General features: G+C 38.7%; 1 protein-coding gene across 1 annotated transcript in view; it reads right to left on the bottom strand.

Annotated features, from left to right (window-relative positions):
• Positions 1-19844, bottom strand: part of TBK1 (TANK binding kinase 1) — a 28740-nt gene extending 8896 nt beyond the window's left edge. The window contains exons 1-13 of the mRNA XM_066550397.1: positions 19802-19844; positions 15746-15866; positions 13899-14039; positions 12932-13061; positions 12165-12346; positions 11199-11359; positions 9216-9326; positions 6676-6855; positions 5146-5342; positions 3896-3954; positions 2687-2778; positions 2146-2247; positions 134-212 (exon numbers count right to left, since the gene is read on the bottom strand). Of these exons, the coding sequence (XP_066406494.1) occupies positions 134-212; positions 2146-2247; positions 2687-2778; positions 3896-3954; positions 5146-5342; positions 6676-6855; positions 9216-9326; positions 11199-11359; positions 12165-12346; positions 12932-13061; positions 13899-14039; positions 15746-15832 (1521 nt within the window). The 5' untranslated portion in view covers positions 15833-15866; positions 19802-19844. The remainder of the gene's footprint in view (positions 1-133; positions 213-2145; positions 2248-2686; positions 2779-3895; positions 3955-5145; positions 5343-6675; positions 6856-9215; positions 9327-11198; positions 11360-12164; positions 12347-12931; positions 13062-13898; positions 14040-15745; positions 15867-19801) is intronic.
• Positions 19845-21810: the final 1966 nt, after the last annotated feature.

Here is a 21810-nt window from a genome sequence, read left to right on the forward strand (position 1 = left end):
AACAACAGGCAATCTAGAAGCTACATTGAAATTTCTGAGTTGTTATTTCCAGAAGCCTGTGTTACTGTGTATTTGGCTTTTTCTGTAGAAACACCCTTTTCGGAATGACAGTGTAACTTTGTCAGACACTTACGCGCAAGAGTTTCGTATGTATCTCTGAAATTTCATCCACTTCTGATGCTTCCAAGTTGATCTGCATCAAATTTTCGTATCTGTCCAGCAAAAAAAGGCAATTGAAAAAAAATAAACAAGCAGTGAATACACTCAAAGTATTTCTTGAATCTGTCAAGCAACAACCATGAAACTGACAAATTTAAGTGGCCACTAACAATGGAAAGAATTTAGATTTAAAAAAACATTCCTTGATTTTTTTTCCTACACTGGAACTGTTAAAATAAAGTTGAAATTTCCATTCCTGAATTCTTTATTCTACTTTTATTACTTGTACTTGACAGGCAGTGGAAGACTATTTCCTTTCACCAAGTAATTTTTTTAATCTTATCAAACTAAAGGTACTTAAAGTAGTCATTAACACACTAATATTTCAATGTACCAAAATGCTTTTCTGAGAAAACTTACTGGGTTAAATGTTTAAAGGCTGGGATAGTAGGACCATCTGTTCATAATGATACTTTCCATATGACCATAGCTCAAGTGCCAAATAAATTATTCAGGACAATATTTTTTCTCTTGAGTCTCGTGTACATTTTAGTTTTAAAAACACTATCACAAACAGCTCAACTGCTTTCAAAAAATACATGCTTCACTCAAGTTCAATGCTTTATTTACCTTTTCAAATAAAGACTTTGTATTGTCATGCTTTGAAGCACAGCCTTGAAAAGGAAGGACAAACACGAGGACATGTCCTTTAGAAGACTTTTATGGAGTTAGCAAAGTCAAGCAAACTGAAAATCCTGCCCCTTTGTATGAGGCCAAAAGACCATGTGCAAACACATAGAAAATTTCTGTTCACATGAGAACTACTCCAGTTAGCAAATGAATGTCATTTTTTTTTCAAACTACTGCTGAGGTACTCAGAGTCACAAAACAGAAGTGACAGTGGTTTCTTCTGAGTGGCTTTCTTCTAGCAGAATGCAAACAGAGACTGAACAAGATCTAGTCCTGCTAACTAGTACAAATGGGCTTGAAGGGAGTTTGGGTTCTTGCCCTAATGATTTGTATCTAAGCTGCACAGGTCTTATCTCGCAAGTTACCAACTTCACTATTTCACTGTTGTGGTTTTGTGGTGTTTTTGAAGCCAATACAAACAGACACACCTGGGTTTTAAGGTAGGTTTGGCACACACAGAGCAAATCTGTCAAACCCTTGAGCATCCACAATTACTACGTACAAGGTGCTCAATTTGCACAGGCATAGCAGCTCCAACGGGTTTAAGTCTAATTCTTAAGTCTACTGTGCAAACCCAGCGGTTCTACATGTGTGTGTTAATCACCTTGTGGGTATCTGCATTCTCAGAGCAGCCTGGTGAGAAGTTCAGAAAATCCCATGACTAAGAGAGCATTTGGGAAAGACTGGCAGTAGGCTGAGCAGGAAAACTACCACCCATAGGAGAATGCTAAAAAGAGGTGCTATTTAAAGTTCCTATCACAATGCCTAAGGATAACACCTTGCTGGGAAGGGACCAAAGGGGGTGGGGCTTGGTTGTTCAGGGGTTTTTTTTGCAGGTGCTCTGTGTTGTATTTGAACATGAAAATTCCTTCCACACAGAAAATGCTACAGTCTTAAAACTGTGTAAGGGGCAGTATTTGAAGTCATATGCAACCAAATGCAGCAGCAAAAGCACTAAAGAAAGCAAAGCTACTTGATTCTTTGTCCAAGCTTTACTATAGCTTCTAGAGTCAGTAAGAGCAAATGAGCTGAGTCAGAGAAGAAGAAAAAGAACACACACAGTTACCACTAATTAGTAATTACTTGTTCTTATTAGGTTAAGCAGCAAAATTAATACTCTAACTTAAGTAACATATATGATTAAATCTGCTTAAGTCAGTGCCATCAGAAAATCCATGCTGACTTAAATTTAATTTTTATATGCAAAAACACTGCAAATAATCATAACTTATAATACTATTGTCACTAAAAATGATAATGAAGAATCAATGTGTACGGTGTACTGCTTTTACTCACATTTTCTCAGCTTTCTCAATGTTTCTGCTGCAGAAATCCAGCCTGATGACAATCTCTGCCTTTTTATGAACCATTTCATTGTAATCATCCTTGATTATTTCACTAAAAAAGTGAAACATTATCTATAAGTATAAAGTAATGAATAAAAGTATTCAACTGCCATCCTACCAGCAATCAGTAATACAGTAATATACCTGCAGCAATAATTGCCAGGAGGAATTGTTTTCAGTTAGAGATGCATTAACATAATCCTCATATAAAAATACCTTGTGCAAGCTGTTCAATTCCATCTGCATGTTACCAGAAGTTAGACTTAAATTATACACAGAAGAAAATAAATTTGCAAACACCTTAACTTTAATTATTTAAAAAAAAATTTGTTTCCCTAATGACAGGAAAAAGGAAGAAATTCAGCCTATCCTTACTCAAGGATAAACAAAACCTCCCAAGATATCAAGAGATGACAGAATTATGTATTGATAATCAAGGCATATCTCAATTAAAAGAAAAAAAGCATAATGAAATGCAGTCAATTGCTTACATCAGCCATCGAATTCCTTTTCTCATCAGCTCCTGGTAAAGTAGCAAAGAACTGGCAACTCTGCGGGCATAACATACAATACCTGTCACTGCCTGGAGGAAAAAAACCCAGCATAAGTACTGATCTGGCATTCTCTTAACAATTGCTTCAAGACAATACATCACAACAAAGCAACACAGATTAATAAAAGAAAGCAACATGAGGATGGTAGTTTAAAATGTGCAACTTGGCCTAAGCTTTACTCAGGTAACAACCAAACAGCCATTATGAAGGCAGAGCCAACATGGGTTTTCCAGTTATGCTGAAACACCTATTAGGGATGAAAACAATCTCACAAACAAAAATGATGCAACTTACTATTTCTGTCAAAGTTACAAGTACATTTCTTCAATATTTTAGGAATCAAGCACATACACTAAAAGGAACTTGCGAAAACTGACCCTTTTTTAAATTCTAAGGCTAGAGACTCTCTAAATTTACCCAATTCCACTTACAAGATTGCTGCATTATTTAGAATTAAGAAAAAAATTTCAGCTATTATAATTTACAATACTTTAAATAATTAGTATCAACTGACACTTTTCTGTTTATTAATTTTCAAGATTACTGGTATTTAAAGAGGCATACGTTTTCAGCACTACCATGTCTGAATAAAAGGGAGTCAGTATTTCACATGTATAAGTGGTCATGACAAAGTATGGCTGCACATACATTCAGTAGTTTTAGAAAAACAACCAAAACAGTGCAACATCCTTGACTTGTCTCCCACAGATTCTGAAAGTTTCTAAGAGGCAACAGAAATTCCACCCTTCTGCATAGTCCTACAGACTCCTCTCTATTGAGCAAGAGTTATTTTTCTAATGTTAAATTTTGTACTATTACAAGATATGAAGCCTCTAACTCACTTCAGGTCTACACAGTGTAAGGCTCCTTTCCCCACCAGCACTGAATTATACAGTAGCAGAGCATTTTGAATTTAGAAGACTGGACTTTGAGTTTGGTTTTAAAAAAAACCCCAAACCATATTTTGCATACAAAAGTATAGCTTTAATATACTTTTAGATCCTTTGTTAATAAATATATTTTTATTAGTCACTATCCTCATTAGCATTCTAAAATAGTTTTATAAACATTATTAATTTGAAAATTAAGTAGTTTTCATTTCAGTATCATTATCCATATATATTATTTAAAATGGTAATTACTCACTTTAGCCATACTGGCATCCCCATCCAAATCGTAACGTTGATGTACTTTAGGAAGTAAAACTGAAACATAAAACAAGTGTCTGTATTTTATTATTTTTGAGAAGAGACTTCAAAAGTTCAGATTGTTTTCCCTCCCCACCCTGTACATTGCTTTTATGCCTTTTAATATCATGTGCTTCTCGTGCACTCCTCTAAAACCAGCCTTTGTCTTAACTGTTTTAAATAACTTGGTATCTTCAGCAAATTGTCCTTTCTTTTCCAGACTCACTTCTGAACATGCTGCACGGCACAGAATTCATGCAGGTCTCCACTTGCAACCTCTCTCCATTGAGAGAGCTGACTGTTTCTCCCTGTTCTTCAGCACCACGTTTGCCCACATAGGAGACCATTCCCTTCTCATCACATGGCTGCTTATTTTCACTAAGGCTCTTTAAGGGTAGCACTTCACCAGCCTCAGGCAGCCCCTACCACCTGAATCTCCTTTGTTCTCATGCTCACTGGCTCCTTCAGAAAGCTCTGTGACACAATATAAAGGCCCTGTTGATCCTTCCACAAACAGTTCTCCTACCCACACTCTTTACCTCTGTGGGAGTGCCAGCTGGCCAGAGCAGTCAGTATTTAGGACATACTGACAAAAGCAACACCGACCTCTCAACTGCAGCCATGTCCTGCTGCTCATCATTTATTAAAAAGGGGCTCGGGCATAGGCCTCTCTAAAAGCCTCACAATGATAAATGGAAATTCAAGACTTTAATTTCTTTTTTTCCCCCTTGTTATAGTATTACCTTATCTTCTGAGCAAATGTACATTGCAAAGACCTCCTCTGTTAACTGAAAGGCTAACCACATTCACAACGAATTAAAAAAAAAAAAAGTAAAACTTGACTTTCCACTTAGTGAATAATGGAACAAAAGAACCAGCTTTAGTTACTTTCTATAATGTTTCTTTCTACTTGTTTAAAGTGTCATGCTTCAAAAAGGTTCATAAGTCTGTAAGAACCACTACATCTTAGCACACAAATGTTCAGGTTCAAAGGACTTGGAACATTACAAGCACCTACTGTTTCAGTAAAAATGTTCTGAATACTCAGCAGCTTTGAAAAATATTGGACTGCATACTTAGAACTTTAGATATCAACAAAAAATTTCCAACACTATTTTTAAGACATAACAGACATAAAACAATTATATTAAGTAACACAAACTATTTACAAAAGATAGCTGTGAGAAAAGGGAAATTACTTTCATATACCTTCTTCATAGATTAATCCAACAATGTTCACAGCCTCCCTGCTTACTACAAAGATAGGATTTTCCTCTGTTGTTCTGGGGAAGTGCTGTGCCAATCTGCCAGGCTCTATTACTAAGCGCCGACCTTCATATATCAGTTCTTGATTCTGAGATGGTATTTTTGTCTGTTTGTAGACCAACTCATGAAATATAGCAGCTCTATAATACAAACAATATAATTGGTAGCAGTTAGACTCACTACAATAGTTGAGGAATTCAGATTTTGTATTATTTAAATAAAAATTGCTTTTATTTCTGATTAATTAAGGACTGCATTTACACATAAAGCACTTGACTTTTAAGTAAAAAAACAGTAGCATGGTGCCTAAGACCCGAGGTTGCTGTGTTACAAAAATAAAAGCTATTTCCTGCAAAATATCAAACTTCCTTTCTACCTCTGATTATCTGCCAAAGCATGTCTGTCTAAACAAAATTGCTCTGGTCTGAAGGTCAATAAAAACAGGCAACACTAAATGAGGGGAAGGAAGCTTACTTAACTTTTCTAAGGCATATCCTTTTCTTGAAAGGAGATGGATGGTCTCTCCAAAAACAAAGTCTGGTGTTTTACATGTCAAAAAATTAAATTCGGCCAGTAAGCTAACAGATAGCCAGATTATTTCCTAAAACAGCAGTGATAAGGAAGAGCAAAGATGCTTTGGAATTTTATTTACAGCAATCAATAGATACAATAGATAAGAACTCATAATACCACCATACCTCTCTCCTCCAAAAAACCCCACCACAAAAGCCTACTTCCACAACAGCAACCAAAAACCAAACTAGCAAAACCTCCCACAAAGAAGAAATACCTTCAGTACAATAATGGGAAGCACCAGTTTGCCTCCTGTGCAGCACTAGTACACTATTGCTTCTTAATACTACAGCTAGTTTATAAATAATCACACATGTAAATAATAATAAAAATTAGAAGCAAGATTTCTCTGCAAAAACAGTATTTGGGCTCTCTCTCAAAAAAAGTGATGAATAGAAAACAAAAACTGAAGTGGGCAGAACTTTATTTACACATTTGATGAAATAACAGTATGTATCTGTGTATTAGAAATTAACATGTGCTCTGTATTATCTGTAACACAGCAGAGAAAAGTCATTTATGTTTGTACATCTTACAGCTTTTAACATCAGCACTTCACGGTCATGAAGTGAACCCCATACAAATCAGGATCCTAAACTGTACCAATTACCACTTCAGAACCCCTGTGAGAGTTTTATACCACAGACAATGTGTGCATTTTGTATGCTTGAGGACATTATTTTTATTTTTGGTCAACATGCTTCTATATGCATTATGACTATGCAGGAGAATTGTGTCCTTTTACTTCCTCAGATAAACTGCCAAGGAGGGGGTGCTGAATTTGCAATACTGGTGTCATGAGGTCACAGGTTACTGAATTTGTAACTGGTGATCTGAGGTCACAGTGCTGTTAGCCTGAACAAGAGTAAAGTAATGCAAACAGAGAGAGAGAGCACTTACGTGTTATAGTTGTGAATATAAACTTTGTGCAAGGTCATTTGCTGTAATGAAAAGATGTGGATTGTTATTCGGTGCAGTATGTCACTCGTCTCTGCAAAAAACTGGTCAAATCCCCAGCATTTCTCCTGGTCTGCTTCAAGAATATTCGCAAGAACAGGTGTGAGCAGTACTTGCAGACCCCTAGAAGACACCAGGAAGAGATGAGACAACTTGGTTCTACTTGGAATGTTTTATCTTGCAACCAATCACAATAATTCATTTGACTTGTCTCATGCATACACATCTATTATCCCTTAAAGAATATGCCAGTGCCTTTTTTCCTACACTGAGTAACAAAATGTTCAAAGGCAATGTCTATTGTTTTTCATTAATAGATGTACTTTAAATCTTTCCTTTTAAGGCTTAACTATCAATATTTTTTTTGGTATTTGAGAAATTTCAGTCACATGGTGTGGGATCTCAGCACATCATTCTTGATGTTCAGAGATGCCAGGAGAACTCTTGGGGGTCTCGAAAATCCTGGAATGTTGCCAGAAGTGTCTGGTGGCTTGATTTTGATCCATCCACAGAAATAACGAGAGTTTGAAGACAAGAGAATCACTTTAGAGTAAAAGGTGTAAAAGAGACACATTTAGAGGGTGAAATATAGATTTTAAGGTTTTTAGGTACAAGGGAGTTATAGAGACAAGATGGAGGGATCAGAGCGTGTCTTGTCCTTCTTCTTCCTTCTTCTTGTCCTCCATCTCCTGTAGTGATGTTGGCATTTAGAGATTGGTTTATGGTGAAAGTGCACTTGCTAACATGAGTGAAAAGCATTGGGAAATAAAGGTAAATATTATGTACGTAGATATTAGTATAAAAAGACATGACCGCCCCGTGGGTGGTCAGAGAGCGCCTGTGACTGCTTGCAGATCAGACCTCTGTTGGGCAAACAGAAAATTTTGTAGATAAGAAATAATAAACAACCTGAAGACCGAAAAGCTGAAGAGTCCAGACTCGTCCTTTAAAACGCGTGCCACCCAAGAACCACACTACCCGTGTCGGGGCAGAGACAGACAGCCAAACCCGACAACATGGCAAAAATTACATAAAATTTACTAAGTCTACATTGTAGAGCTGAGGCCACTTTCTACCATCCCAGCAGCATTATACCCAGCTCACCCCACACACCACAGTGTATCATTTTGAAGGAAGCTACCATTAGCTACTATTTGCTGGTGGTGATGCTTGTGTGAGCACACTATGTTGCTTTCAATCAAAATCAGCTGGATTAGCAAAGACTCATTATTTAAACTGTCAACACTAAGAATTCATCCTGATTGAGGGGCTAAATAAGTGCTCTACACATGCAGCTTCAAAAAAACCTGTGTACCCATTGCCTTTAGTTACTATTCTAGGAGAAAGGTAATCTTAAATTTCTTGCATTTCTGCCTTGAGCATCTGAATGGTAAGGAACTTTATGGATCCCACTTGTTGCATTTCCATGAACAACTTCTCTGAAATTTTAACATTATGTACACATCAAGCCTGAATCCAGCAGTAGAACTGGTAACATTCTGGAGCAAGCTGCAGTGGCTTGCAAGCACACTGCTGACTGCATTAGAGGTCAGTGGATGCTGTGCTCAAACTCACTTTAGTACTAAACTTTGAATACTGTTTGAATACTACTTAAAAGGATTACTGTGAGCAGATGCTTAACGAGAAAAAATCTCCTTCCTTTATAATTTCAAGCAGTTCAATTGTCCAGAATAAGCAGAGGAACAAATGAGCAGTATCATGAAAAACACATACAAATTGCAAATTCTGCACATTCTAAACTAATGAATTCATATAAACCAGACTTTGACTCTACGCCCCTTAAGGATGTACATATTTGGCTTTCAAAAAGGTTTGTTTCTACAGTCTCTTCATAGAACAACTTATTTCCTCCTTTACCATGAAAGATTAGTAACTTTAAAGTACGGAAGAAGTCTCAGGAAGAAAAATGGGTAAGTGGGTTATGGGAGGTGTTTTCAAAGTCACACCAAAATTAGATCTTCCATGGCTCTTTCTACTGAATATTATGGACATATGAAGCAAAAATATGATGATAAAATTGAAAAGATACAAGTATGTGTTAAAATGCACTGTTGTGACCTTTTTCCTAGCAAAAAGTAAGCCTCTGAATTGTCTTTGCTTATAATTTCCTTCCTACTGCATAATCTTTGTCACATCTGAAGTCACATTCTTGCAAGAAATGAGGGCCATCAAAGTTATTGATTCTTCATTCCTGAGGGTGGAAAAAATGCAGTAATAGTATTTCTTCTCAAACCACATCAGATGTGCTCATTTGTAAATTAGCAATCATAAAACTATTTGGACAGATGGGAAGAAAAAAACCACTTGATAACCAAATATCAGACTGTACTGATGTACTGAAGAGTTCAAAGAAAAAATTGCATCAGACCTCTGCTCCAAAGACACAATCCTAGAAAATAACTGGAAAAGCCCAATCAAATGGCATTGAAACACTTTGTGAGCATTTGTAAGTTCAAACTTACTTTGAAAGGCTACAAGAAACAGGCATCTCCCAACTCCACTCGATAGGTCCATTTTCCGCTTTCTGTATTCCAGAAATAGCACCAGAAGGCTTTCCAGTGATTATTTTATACCTGCAATACGTGACAAAAATGATGGAAACTTCAACTACTACCTCTTATACATACATAGGTTAAGTAATTAATCCTCAAAGGGGCAGAAATAATGCAAATTTAAATCATAGGCTGGCCTAAATTTGTAGATGGTGCAAAAATTCCGAAACTTCACTTACAAGCTGACAGAGCAGTGCTAAAAGAGTAAAGAACAAAAAGCTATGCTGGAGAAGCAACTTTGACTACCTCAGCCTTGGGGAAAACTTCTGGAGATATTTCCAACATACTGAAGGAAACCAAAGGTTTTCACAAGAATTAATGAATCAAAGTCAATTTAGCTCAATTTACACATTAACATGCTAACTTCAAGCATGTTCCACAGCCATAGACAACATTTAGCCACCACAAAGTGGCTCGGGCATGGAGAAGGAACATCCAGAAATCTGGACACAATTTGGCATTGTTTAACTTTGTATTGCACAGGCAAGTATTTCTCAAATTTTTCAAGAAACGAAATGAGGATCAATAGACTTGTTGCAACAGAATATTTCAGTTGTGCTTTCTTTTTCTGGAGGACAAGATGTATACAAAACATCTCTCAAGCAGCTACAAGAATTCTTATGTGAAAAAAATCACAAGATGGAAAATTTCTTCAACTAAGAAAACTGGAGTCGGTTTTACATGGAGTATCAGAACAGCGATGGTATTGATGTGTTAGAGGTTCCAAGTACCACCTTGCTTTATTCTTAAAGTGCAACACACAGAAAAACAAAATAGAACCAGACTAAGATGAAACAGGAATCTAATACAATCATCACATCATAGGCATATCTTCTGTTTTCCATTCAGGAGCCATCCCTGTTATCTGCAGCTGCAATTCCACAACTATACTACCCAAATGTCAGTCTCATTGGTAGTGCACTCATTTCAAGACTGCTGGGTCCGACCATCATTTAAAGGACAACAAAAATTTGCAGCACCGAAACCCCTTTTCAGAATACCATAATTTCGCCTGAGTATCCAAGTTACGTAAAGGGCACTGCAACAGAGCAGCTGGTGCCATGCCGAAGGAAAGATGTGGAAAAACACCAGTATTTTGGGGGAACTCAATTCAGGTCTTTCTCAATTTAAATGCTTAATTCAGATCTTAAGGTGCCACACAGTAAAATCCTTGTTGAAGCAGAATGTTTCTACTGATTTTGGCTGGGATAGAGTTAAGTTCCTTCATAGTAGTGTATGGTACCATGTTTTGGATTTGTGACCCAAACAGTGTCAATAACACAGACATGTTTCACCATTGCTGAGCAGCACTTACACAGCATCATGGCCTCTTCTACTTTTCTACTGCCCTACCAGCAAGTAGGCTGGGGCCAGGCAAGAAGTTCAAAGGGGATACCAGAGGACAGATGATCCAAGGGATATTCCACACCATATTGCTCAGCAACAGAAGCTAAGGAGGAGGGGGAGGAAGAATTTGCCAGGGTGGCATTTGGTCAGGGACTGACTGTGCATCAGGTGGCTGCTCATGAGCAACTGGGGATTTTTCTGCATTACTTGTGTTCCTTGGTTTTGTTTCCCTTTGAGTTTAAGAGCAAGGGCTGCTGTTTCTTGTGGAGTTTTTTTTACTTATTAAACTGTCTTTACATCAACCTATGAGTTTTTTCACTTTCACCCTTACAATTTTCTCCCCCATGCCACTACAGAGAAGTGAGTGAAGAGCTCTGTAATGTTCAGCTGCTTGCTGGGGCCATACCACAACAAGAGAGTGTTTTTCCTTTCATATTTTCACTGTTTTAAAGTTTTTCTATATGTGTGTAGGATTCCTTGGTAAAAAGCATTTCAAGTGCTGATTTGATTTACCAACAGATAAAACTCTCCTTCTAAATTACCTACATCACTTCCTTGTTCCTACGAGGTCCTTCAAAAGGTCGGAAAGGCAAACTCCCCGTTGCAGCATGGTAAAAGGTCACCCCTATGCTCCATAGATCAACTGTTGCTCCGTACTTCTTCTGATGCTCTTTTCTCAAAACTGCTCGCTCATACATATCAGGATGCTAAGAGAAAAAAAAAAGTTACAATTGCTTTATGAAGCTTTATAAAGAAAAAAACCCAATCTATCCTTTCACAGCAAGGTAATTTGCCAGTCTAAACTTTCAGTTCTTTAAAAAAGAAAAGCTTGCTTGTATCATAGAAGTTGCTTAGGCTATTCTGACAAACAGCACTATATTCCTAAGTATGACTGTTGCTTTTATTAAAAGCTTTGCAAAAAATATTTTAAAATTCAGCTGGAGAGTGACTACTAGTATAAAAGATCACTAAAAAAGAGAAGAAATTCAGTATTCCTCCTGATGATTTTGAAACAACAGAAACCAAAAGGAAAAAAGATCCATAGTGGAGGAGAGTATCAGCTGTGATTCACATGTGGGAAAACATAGCAGGAAGAAAATCATACTAACATGCTTGTCTCAATACTTCTCTACCTGCCTCTCTTTGGTTAGCCAAGGTTTCACATGAATCTTAACCACACCTAATGTCATCCAAGTAGCTCAAATACAAATGAAAACATCTACAGAGATAAAGGCAAATATATTCATAACTAAAATATATTGTTCCTCCTTTCACACAAGGCAACAGTTAAAGCTGGACCTGGAAATTATTTCAAGGCTGATGTATTTACACCAGCAGAAGATGGCATCACCCAAGGTGAAACAGTCCAGTGGAAAGTTATAAAAACAATTGTAATACAAAGGTTTAAATACTTATTCCCAACAACCTGACCTTGATCTATTCAACTATAATCATGAACGGCCTCAGGCTTCAAACATTTCTTCAACAGAAAATTAAATCATATGGTCTTACTAAATACTCTTCTGTGCCATAGAGAGAAACAAATTGTTCATCATCTTCAAGTTCTCTTGCTGCACCAAAATCTGTAAGTTTGTAAACAGACTGCCCATCTTCACCTATAACACGCATTATATTGCCTGGCTTGATGTCACGGTGCACTATTCCATTCTCACGGAGATGATTCATCCCAGCCACTTCAATTGAAAAAACAAATACAGAATTCATGTACACACTGTGACACACTCTGTGCAAACACTGAATTGTAACTGACACTAGGAAGACACGCTTATCTTCTCATTGGGAAATGGGAATGAGAAGGGACACATAATTAACAGAAAGACCATGACCACAGATTGCTTTTTTTTCTTCCCAGCAGCTAAAGTAAACAGCTAACAGCAAACAGTAAACAGCTAAATTACAGCATTTCTTGCCCTCAGTAACTTCTCTCCCATAAAGTAAATTTTATAGCAGGTAAACAAAGATAAACCATATTATTTTTCTAATTAACTCTTCTGAAATTATCACTAGAAGTCTGTTCAATATGTGAAAAGTAATCTTGAAATAAAGAAAAAAATACATCAATACTTTGCACAGAAATGGCTTCTCAATGCAGATACCTATACCAACATAGATATAAATATATGATTCCATATGACCATATTAATTTGTTCAATTAGTTGACAGTCATATAAATTTGTCTCTTGCTGTTTCAAGGTAAATAAAACAAGTATGAGATTGTTTCAGTCAACAAATTAGACCAAAGAACTAAGTCTACATACCCACATCTCTCAAAACAATTAAGAATTCAGACTCTGGCAAACCAAAGGCATTAGATGGCTCCTCTAAAACTGTGTACAAACTCCCACATGGACAAAATTCCATAACTAGTACTTTGTGTCTAGTAGTTGTCTGAAAAAAAAATCAAGAGGAGATTAAGAATCTGACTATTGTGACACCAATGTCAGAAATTACCTATAACCACAAGACCTTACTTTCAAAAAAGAAAAGTAAAATCTACAGTTATATCATAATTTCCATTCTGCTGATCTTCAAAAGAAGTGCAGGTGGATTTTTGTAACGTTTTACGTATTCCAACTTGGAGAGGGGAAAATAAGAAAGCCTCAAGTTCTAGGCACTAGCAGGTTGACAGCAGCATTGACAGGTGGACAAGCGAGAAACTACACACTGTAAATGCTGAGAATATCAACTGTCCTTCTTTACTCTTTACTCATCTCATCACCTGGATCATTTAAACTCAAGAGTCTCAGTTTCAGTTCAGCTGCTCCAATTTATACTATTATACTACTGTATAATAGTATCCTATGTCATCATTTTAGTTGGTTGAAAAAGAAAAGCATAAAATTGTCAGGATTACTGAAACACCTTCAACTATAAACAGTTCCCTTATTCAACTATTAAATATTAGTACATGTAGATACCTTAAAAATCCTAAATCAAGATAAAACTTAGGACAGGTGGCTTCTCAAGATAAGATTCATTACTTGAGCCTACACACTGAAGATGTTTCACCTACTGAAAGCAAACATATTCTTTCTTACAGCAACAACAACAACAAAGAAGAAAGAAAACCAAAATATGGTGGTGGTTGGGTGGGAGTATTTGTATCACCATGTATGTTACCAGTCTTTAAAAATGCAACTGTACACTTTATGGTTGTGGATAAAACAAAAAACCAGTTGCTGCAGTTACTTCCATGCATCTCAGATCACAAACACAATTCATTACCTCTTCCTCAATGGCAAACAATTTGACAATGTTCTTATGATTTAGTTTCTTCAATACTTCAAACTCTCGCATCTGAACATCCACAGGACGAAGGAAACTTATACTGTTAAATACTTTGACAGCGTATAAATCCCCAGTTTTCTGTTGAAAACAAACAAACTACTCATCAAACAGAAGCAAAAAATTGTAAATGTACACATAGACATTATCCAAGCATTTTCAGATTTTCTATTTTACATGCGAGTATAACCAGACTAGAAATATTTCAAAATACTACCTTGTGCTAAGGTGGAAAAAAAGATTCTGCTAAAAAAATAAAATTGCATTAGTTTAATATAGATTAGAAGCAAAGAGACTAGCTGAAAGGAAACTCATTAGGTCACAAAACCTAAGAGTTCTTAAAAAAGAGAACTGTTAGTATAACAAAGGCTACACATTTAAAAATTACTCCTAAACTTAGCTGAAAAATATTTTTTCACAGCAAGAGTTACTTGCACTAATCAATGCAATGAGAAGCATGCACATACTTGGCTTACTTAAGTTAAAAGACAATTTCTGGTAGCTGAATGTTGCTCTCTTCTTTTTTTACTGTTCTGTTTATACTGATAAACCAGTATTTTGTTTTTTCAAAGGCAGTTTTGAGCACTACATGCCACTCGTGTAAAATCCTGAAGCAGTTCAAACCCACATCATAAGTGTCAGGAGCACAATCAGGAGCTTAATCAGATTTAAGTTCTCCAGAGGGACTAAGCCACAACATACTCAGGCAACAACAGCACCAGCTGGAAGTGCAACTCCTGTCCCTCTCAGGGCAAAGCATCTTCCTGTGCCCACTCTAGAAATAAGCTTGCACTAGCAGTTGGTGCAACAGATTATTTCTAAGGACACAGCCTTGCTGTGCTCAGACAAGGTGTGCTTTGCAGCAGCACACTCATGTGCACTACTGGTGCCCAGGTAAAAGCTTTCTCCCATTGACAATGAGCTGCAGGTCACAGGCACAGACTAGCAAGGGTGATCACAGGTGCAACCATGGTTTACAGGGGAATCATTCTGTGGTGAAATTCACCTACCCAGAAAAACACATTAACTGCTAAACTATTGCTTAATGCTGTTTCACACTTGTATGTGGAACACAGAAACGCTGTATCTTACAAATCACTTTGTACTGATTTCACACAGACTATCATTACTGTAAGGCAACTTTCACAACTATACTTATCTTTGCTTTGTCAGACATATTGTGAAATTCATAGGAACAAATGACATACACAAGTAAGGTCCTCTTAGCCCCTCACTCAGGTTGCAACATACACTGCAGTGTATCATTTGCACAGCAAAAAAATTACTATTTTGCACTGATTACTCAAGGCATGTCACCAAGAAGACATAGAAAAAGCACCGACTTACAGATAACAACTAACAGCTTCATCCACTAGAATAAGAACATTTCATGTAAAAAAAAAAAAAAATCACCAGAACGGGTTTTAAAAGAACAGATAAAAACCAAAGAAAAGACAGTTTAACAAGGATATATATATTATAGGATCACGTAATAGAAACTGGAAAGTCATTTGTTTCTATTCATATTCTTGAATAAGGTTTATTTATTTGGTAAAAATGAAGAAAAAGGAATGAAGAATTACTAACACATTTTACAAGGAAAAATAATGCAACATTAAGAACAAATCCTTAGAAATCTAACCACAGAACTCTAATTCAATGGACAAATACTAAAAATTAAAAACTAAGCATGAATAATTACACAGATACATTTGCTTTAGGCCTAAATCTTGAACTTTTTTTGTTGATTTCATGATGTTACTTGCACATGAAAATTCCTCACAAACCTTCTGTCGCCCTCGGAAAACATTTGCAGTTGCTCCCTGTCCCAGAATGTCAGACAACAGCCAGAGGTAATTTGAAGTGCTCTGCATCTTTGCTCTTTGATCAGATAGTTTTCTTTTTCACCTTAAAACAGAAGGTTCAATACACTGAATTATAATTTAGTAAAATACATGACTTATTTAAATTAGAAGGAAATATAAATGTCCAAACCCCAACGACATGTAGAATGAAGAACAACCAAGTAGAGGAACTAGAAGTGAAATATGGAAACAAAAATAAGCCAAACAATCAAAACTAATGCCATTGACACAACACCTCTCTGCATTTAAGGTCTGTATTCCCCAGACTTTGTTTGAAAGATCAGTTGGAAAGGTGAAAATCTTATAATCTCTTTACATGGTGTTGAAATGATCAAGTAACAAAATATATAGAAAAGAGGCAAAAACACGTGCACAAGGTCTTCTAAAGGTAAGCAAGACCTGTAACTGAATTCCATTATTCTGTACATATGCCAAAGAACAAACATTAGAGATGATGTTAGATATGTATACAGATATTTTACATCACTTTGGCTCTGGAAGTTGCATTTCAGTAGAACCGTAAAGGAGATGGACTAACAAAACATAAAAAACTACTTTTACATGAGCTTGAAAAAAGCTACAATTGACAGAAGCATTTACATCCACTAGCTGGAACTAGCAATTACTACTGAAAGAAATTAAGAGACATTTCTCTCATTTGTAAAAGTTCTTATTGGGTATGTCACATCTACAGAATTTCCCCACCCTTCCTGAAATACGAACTGTCAAATACTCAGTCTACACAGATTCACATGAAAGAGAAATAAAGTTTGATTAAATTAAAATTACTAACATAAAATAGAACATTAGAACTGCCACATTTTCCTGTTTGCCAAAACAGCAGGAGCTGCAAGTGAATACCCTTAACTTTTTGGTTTAATTAACACACTGATTTTGCCATTAAACCTAGGAAAAGGCTCTAAAATCAAAGATGGAGCTTGCCTAACCTAAAGAATCTCAAGAGCAAAATGGCAACTGGACTAGGGAAGTTCCTACAGTGTTGGTCTTGGCTCAGCTTGGCAGGGGACGCTGCATGTTACTTGCACGTGATACCTGACAGGAAACTGCTGACTGATACTCAGAGTAAGAAGCCTTTCCTGTAACTGCTGAAGAAGAGGCATGACAGAATGTCCTGTATCTGCTACCAGAAGTGGCACTTTCTGAGCTCCCTGGTGCACAGGAGCCGCACCGTGCGCGCCCAGCAGAGCGGGGGGAGCCGCAAGCAGCGCCGCTCTCCCAGCCCGCCCCGGCAGCAGCCGGAGCACTCGGCCCGCCCTGCTCCCGTCCCACCGCGCCCCGTGCAGACCGCACACGGGCTCTGAGCACACTGCTCTCTCTGCCTGCAGTGACCGCAGATGGCACACTTTCCTTTAGCTGCTCGCTCATGTGAGATGTGGAGCTTCTTGCAAAGCTGCCCCAAAACATCCAAGCAATGAAATGCAGCATACAGAATGCAAAGACACAAAGCAAAGACCTGACATTACTCCACAGTTAATTGAGAGTCACGCAGCAATGCCATCTGCAAAATTTGACAAAGTTCTTAATGCCTCTGGAAGGGACAAAAGGTTTTATGTCAAATCTAGACAACAAAAAAAAACTAAACCCTAACACCACATTCCCAACCCTGACAATTCTTGGTTAACGCTGACAAGACAATTTGCAATAGTAGGATATGATGACTTCTCCCATCAGGCAATTACTGTAGTTGCCAATGATCTCTCTACAATGCAGACACAGAAGGTACGGAAGAGAGGATGCAAAGAAATAATGCACAGCCTGCTCTGCAAACCATCTGTAAAATCTTCAAGTTAAAACATTCCTCTCATAATTAAACTCCTGCTTCTAACAGGCCAGCTGGCACGTTACCAGCAAGCATGGATTTTGTGATTTACTTCAAAACAACATTCATAGACTCATAGCAAGACACAGAAACATAACAAATCCTTTCTAATCAGACTGAAAGCACACAGAAATTCTCCATCAAAATCTATTCAAATAAAAACCAAAATTAGCAGCCCATTAATAGACTGAATGATTATATTTCCCAAAATAATAAAGATGAGGTAGCTTATGTAAAAGATCAGCTCTTTTTTTTTACAGTCTTAATCTATAATTAAATATGCACAAAGGTCAATGGATGAAAAAACAAAAGAACATGACTGCAACAGATGATCTTCAGTATCATTCAGTGGATATCAGAAAGTCATTTAATGGATTCTCAAAGTCTCGGGTTTTTTCACTCTTAAAACAAAATATAGATATAAATATAGCAATATTAATCCCAGGGTACATATTACGTGGCAAAACAAAGTCAGTATTGCACTATTACCCTTTTTTGTTAAAAGAGTACACTCTTTTTGGCAGTCTTCACGTCTAAGGAATAAAGTCTCATTCAGCTTTAACCTTCAAATTATAACAATTAGATCGATTAACATGTTAGGCCTCCTTTAATACTTTGTGTTCTCTGACAAAGTCATAACTGATCTTTGCTAAATACTCAGCATCTCAAGTTTTCTCTTCATTTCTTCCACTATATTTCTAAATCAAGGTACTAAGGGTTTCCTATTAAAATAATAATAAAGAAAAAAAATTAAAAAGGCTCTAACTATGATTTATCCTGTCACTAGACTTAATGCTGAACTTGCTAATTCTTCACATCTCACTTATGGTCACTAAGTCTGGTATTAGATGAGTCAAAAGCTCCTCACATACATCTAAAGAAATCTCTCCAGCTTGCAGTTTGATTTATTATCCCCCATTACTCATTAGCATTTCAGGGGCTTGGGGTCTGCTTTTTAGGTGTTTTTTTATTGAAGATTTTTCTGCTTCTGGTCATGCTACTACTCTTTTAATCTACCAGCAGAGGGGATTGTAACAAAAAAGACTGCATTACTAATGCAGTTTTTTTTTTTAAACTTCCAATGCTTTGAAGCAGGAGTACTGCCAGCTCCTAACCAACAGGAAGGAATTTTCTGCTACCTCAGGCACACGGGATAAGCACACAAAGCAGGTATGGCTCCCCTGTTGACAGCTGCAATATACAACTTCACCAGGCAAGCAGGGACAGATGATGAAGTTTAAGTGTGGCACTTTCTGCTTACAGGCAAGATCCTATATGCCACCAAAGCCAACAGACAAGGTGCTGAGGCTCCACATAAATATTATTCACCGTCTTTTAACTATTAACCTTCAATACTTCCCTGTATGCCCTCTCTCAAGGCTTAGAAAATAAGGTTCTCCCCCTAAAGCTCCTGCTTCCTACCCCTGCTTTCTTCAGCTATAACCTCCTTAGGGGGTTTCCAGTCCAACAGCTGGCATCTCAGTCAGGGAAATACCCTGCCCTTGGCCACACAAGGAGCTGCTTGAACTCTAACAAAGACATACAGCGGCAAGCCTGGCTCCAGTGCTGCTCACCACCCCTACTCTAGGAATGTCCAATCCGTACTGCAGGTAGAGGACTCGGCCTGTGTGGGACTGCAGCTCCTGGAAACCAGCGGAGGGTCACGTCCTTCCCTCGGCGGGGAGGGGATAGGCACAGCACCGGGGCTCATCCCCACAGCAGGACAAGATTCCCGACCTGAAACTTTAACAACTCCTACAGCCACAAAGGCGACGCCGCCTCCTGAGTCACATTCACGGGGACAGAAGTCACCGAGACCGGGGTATGGGCCGGGCACCGGGCACGCCGCAGAGGCCACGGGCCGGCCTCGCCTCATACCCCCCGGACTGGACGGCCGGGCCCGTCGCTACCTCGGGGCTTGCCGCCCGCGACCCGGCAGCTCCCGCGAAGGCCCCGCCGCCGCCCCGGGAAACTGAAAGCACCGCGCCCGGCGGCTGCCGCCTCCCCTGGGCACCAGCGCGATGGCGGCGAGGGCACGCGGCCGGCGCAGCCCACCTCGGTTCGGTTCGGTTCGGCCCGGCCCTCCGCGGCCACCCCCGAGCCCTCCCTGGCCAGCCCAGCCCCGCAGCCCCACGCACCAGCCGCTGCCGCCGGCCTGCCCAGCGCCCCGGCCGCTTCCGGCTTCCTGCCGCGGCGCGGGGAGGCGGAGCGGGCCAGGCACCGCCCGGGCGGCGGGGCCTGTGCGGGCCGCCCGCGCGTTGGGGGCCGAGAATGCGCCGCCGAGCCCTGAGACGGTGGATCTCGAGACAGGAAAATACTGGGAACATGGGAAAGTGGGAGCGGGCTGTTGGATAAAAGTGTCACTCCGGGTGTTTTCGCTGGCGCGATGTTACCAACGCTCGGAGCGTTTCCGGGGAGGGTTGCGTGCGGATTTTTTTGCTGCGTAATCGGTCCGGCGGAGGCTTCGCTTTCTCGGCTCCCCAGCCAGAGCCGCCTCTGCCCCCGCCCCGGCGCTGAGCCGGAGCTGTGGGACCCCCGCCTCCCCACGGCAGTCTCAAGGGATACCCGAGAGAAATGTCTTCCCACCCCATGTAATTTCTCTGTTTCACCTCGTTAAAACCTCAGGAAATCGTGGCAATTCCCACATTCCCGCTTAGTTGTTACTGATATGTTTTAAACCAAAGTTCTCGGCTGATTTATCCCTTGCTATGTGTTTTTTGTCTGGTCTGGTAATGTTGCTGTTCCAGTAAATGATCTGTATAATAAAATATTGATAGCTTTATAATTTATGCATAATGTAATCTGATCATAATTATAGTGGGAAAATACTGAAAATATTTTTTTTTACCTTCCAAGACGATCCCTCTTTTGATGCTCTGTATTTCCCAATCTAGGAAGCCTGTTCTCTTGAGGAACTGACAGCAGCTTCTTGCTCCCAGGCTTTCTTTGTTGTTACTATCTTACCTAAGTTTTATCAAAAGTTCAGACTTTCTCTGCTTCACTTTTTACAGGGCACTAAAGTTTTTCTGAAGTACTCCCTAGTGAAACTGATGAATTGGTTACAAGGTACTAAGGGTTTATTGATACATTGACTTTGATGCATTTATGGCCTTAATATAAATGCCTAATTTATGTTTCCCATTTGTTGGCATCTGAACTTTGCTTTATAATGTTATATTGTAGAGGGGATAGTTGCCTACTACATTTGTGTTCTGTCCTTGCATCTTTCAAAACATTTTGTCCAATTTAAGAATAGGAGAAAACACACACAAAACAGGAAACTGCCATTGTAGTTTCATGCTAGAATTTTTTTACTTTGCTTCCATTTGTTTTTGACATACAAGTAAAACTTTTGGTGTTCCTCCCCTCTTTCCTATTTGGATTCTCATTCATGTTCACAAATTCAGCAGCCTGTAGCTGCACAGGCCTGAAAGCTTATCAGTCTTTAGCCATTACACCAGCCTGTAAATAAAAGGTACCATCTTTCTAGAAAAGGTGCCTCATCTTAATTATGACTTGCAGTTCTGTTTCTCATTTAGATACTCTTTACAAGAGGAAATTTGCCTTATACACTAGAGGAGTTACCACCATGATGATTTTAAACACCTTCAGTCTAGATATAGGGGCATTTTGACCACAACAATGTTAAGTCATACAGGCAAGCTGCAGGTGGTTGTTTGGTGCAGCCTTTAAATGAGATCACTAATGTTTGTCTGAAAAAGGATGAATTGTGATTGTCAACCCAATCTCTCCATGGAGTGCTCTCATTTACCTCTTATCTTCTTCCCCTTCCTACCCCACAAGAAATATCAGTCATACAATATGCTGAGTTGGAAGGGACCTACCAAGGATCTCTGAGTTGCAACTTCTGGCTCTGCACAAGACCATCCCTGAGAGTCACCATGTGCTTGAGTAGTTTTCCTATTCTAAGGAAATTTCCTATATTCTAAGTATCTAAACACTGCCTGAAGAATCTAGTTCACACTCTTGATTGAGGTGCATCACAAGATTTCTTATTGGGAGCAAGTAGTGAATTTCTTGGTCCGGACGTTAAAAAAAAAACCAAACATGCACAGCAGGAATCCACTTATTCAAAGTAAAGATGTAGAAACCCAGCAACTGCCTTTCTAAACCTTAATTCTTTGCA

Source organism: Molothrus aeneus, chromosome 5, assembly GCF_037042795.1.
Source record: "Molothrus aeneus isolate 106 chromosome 5, BPBGC_Maene_1.0, whole genome shotgun sequence".
Taxonomy (NCBI): Eukaryota; Metazoa; Chordata; class Aves; order Passeriformes; family Icteridae; genus Molothrus; species Molothrus aeneus.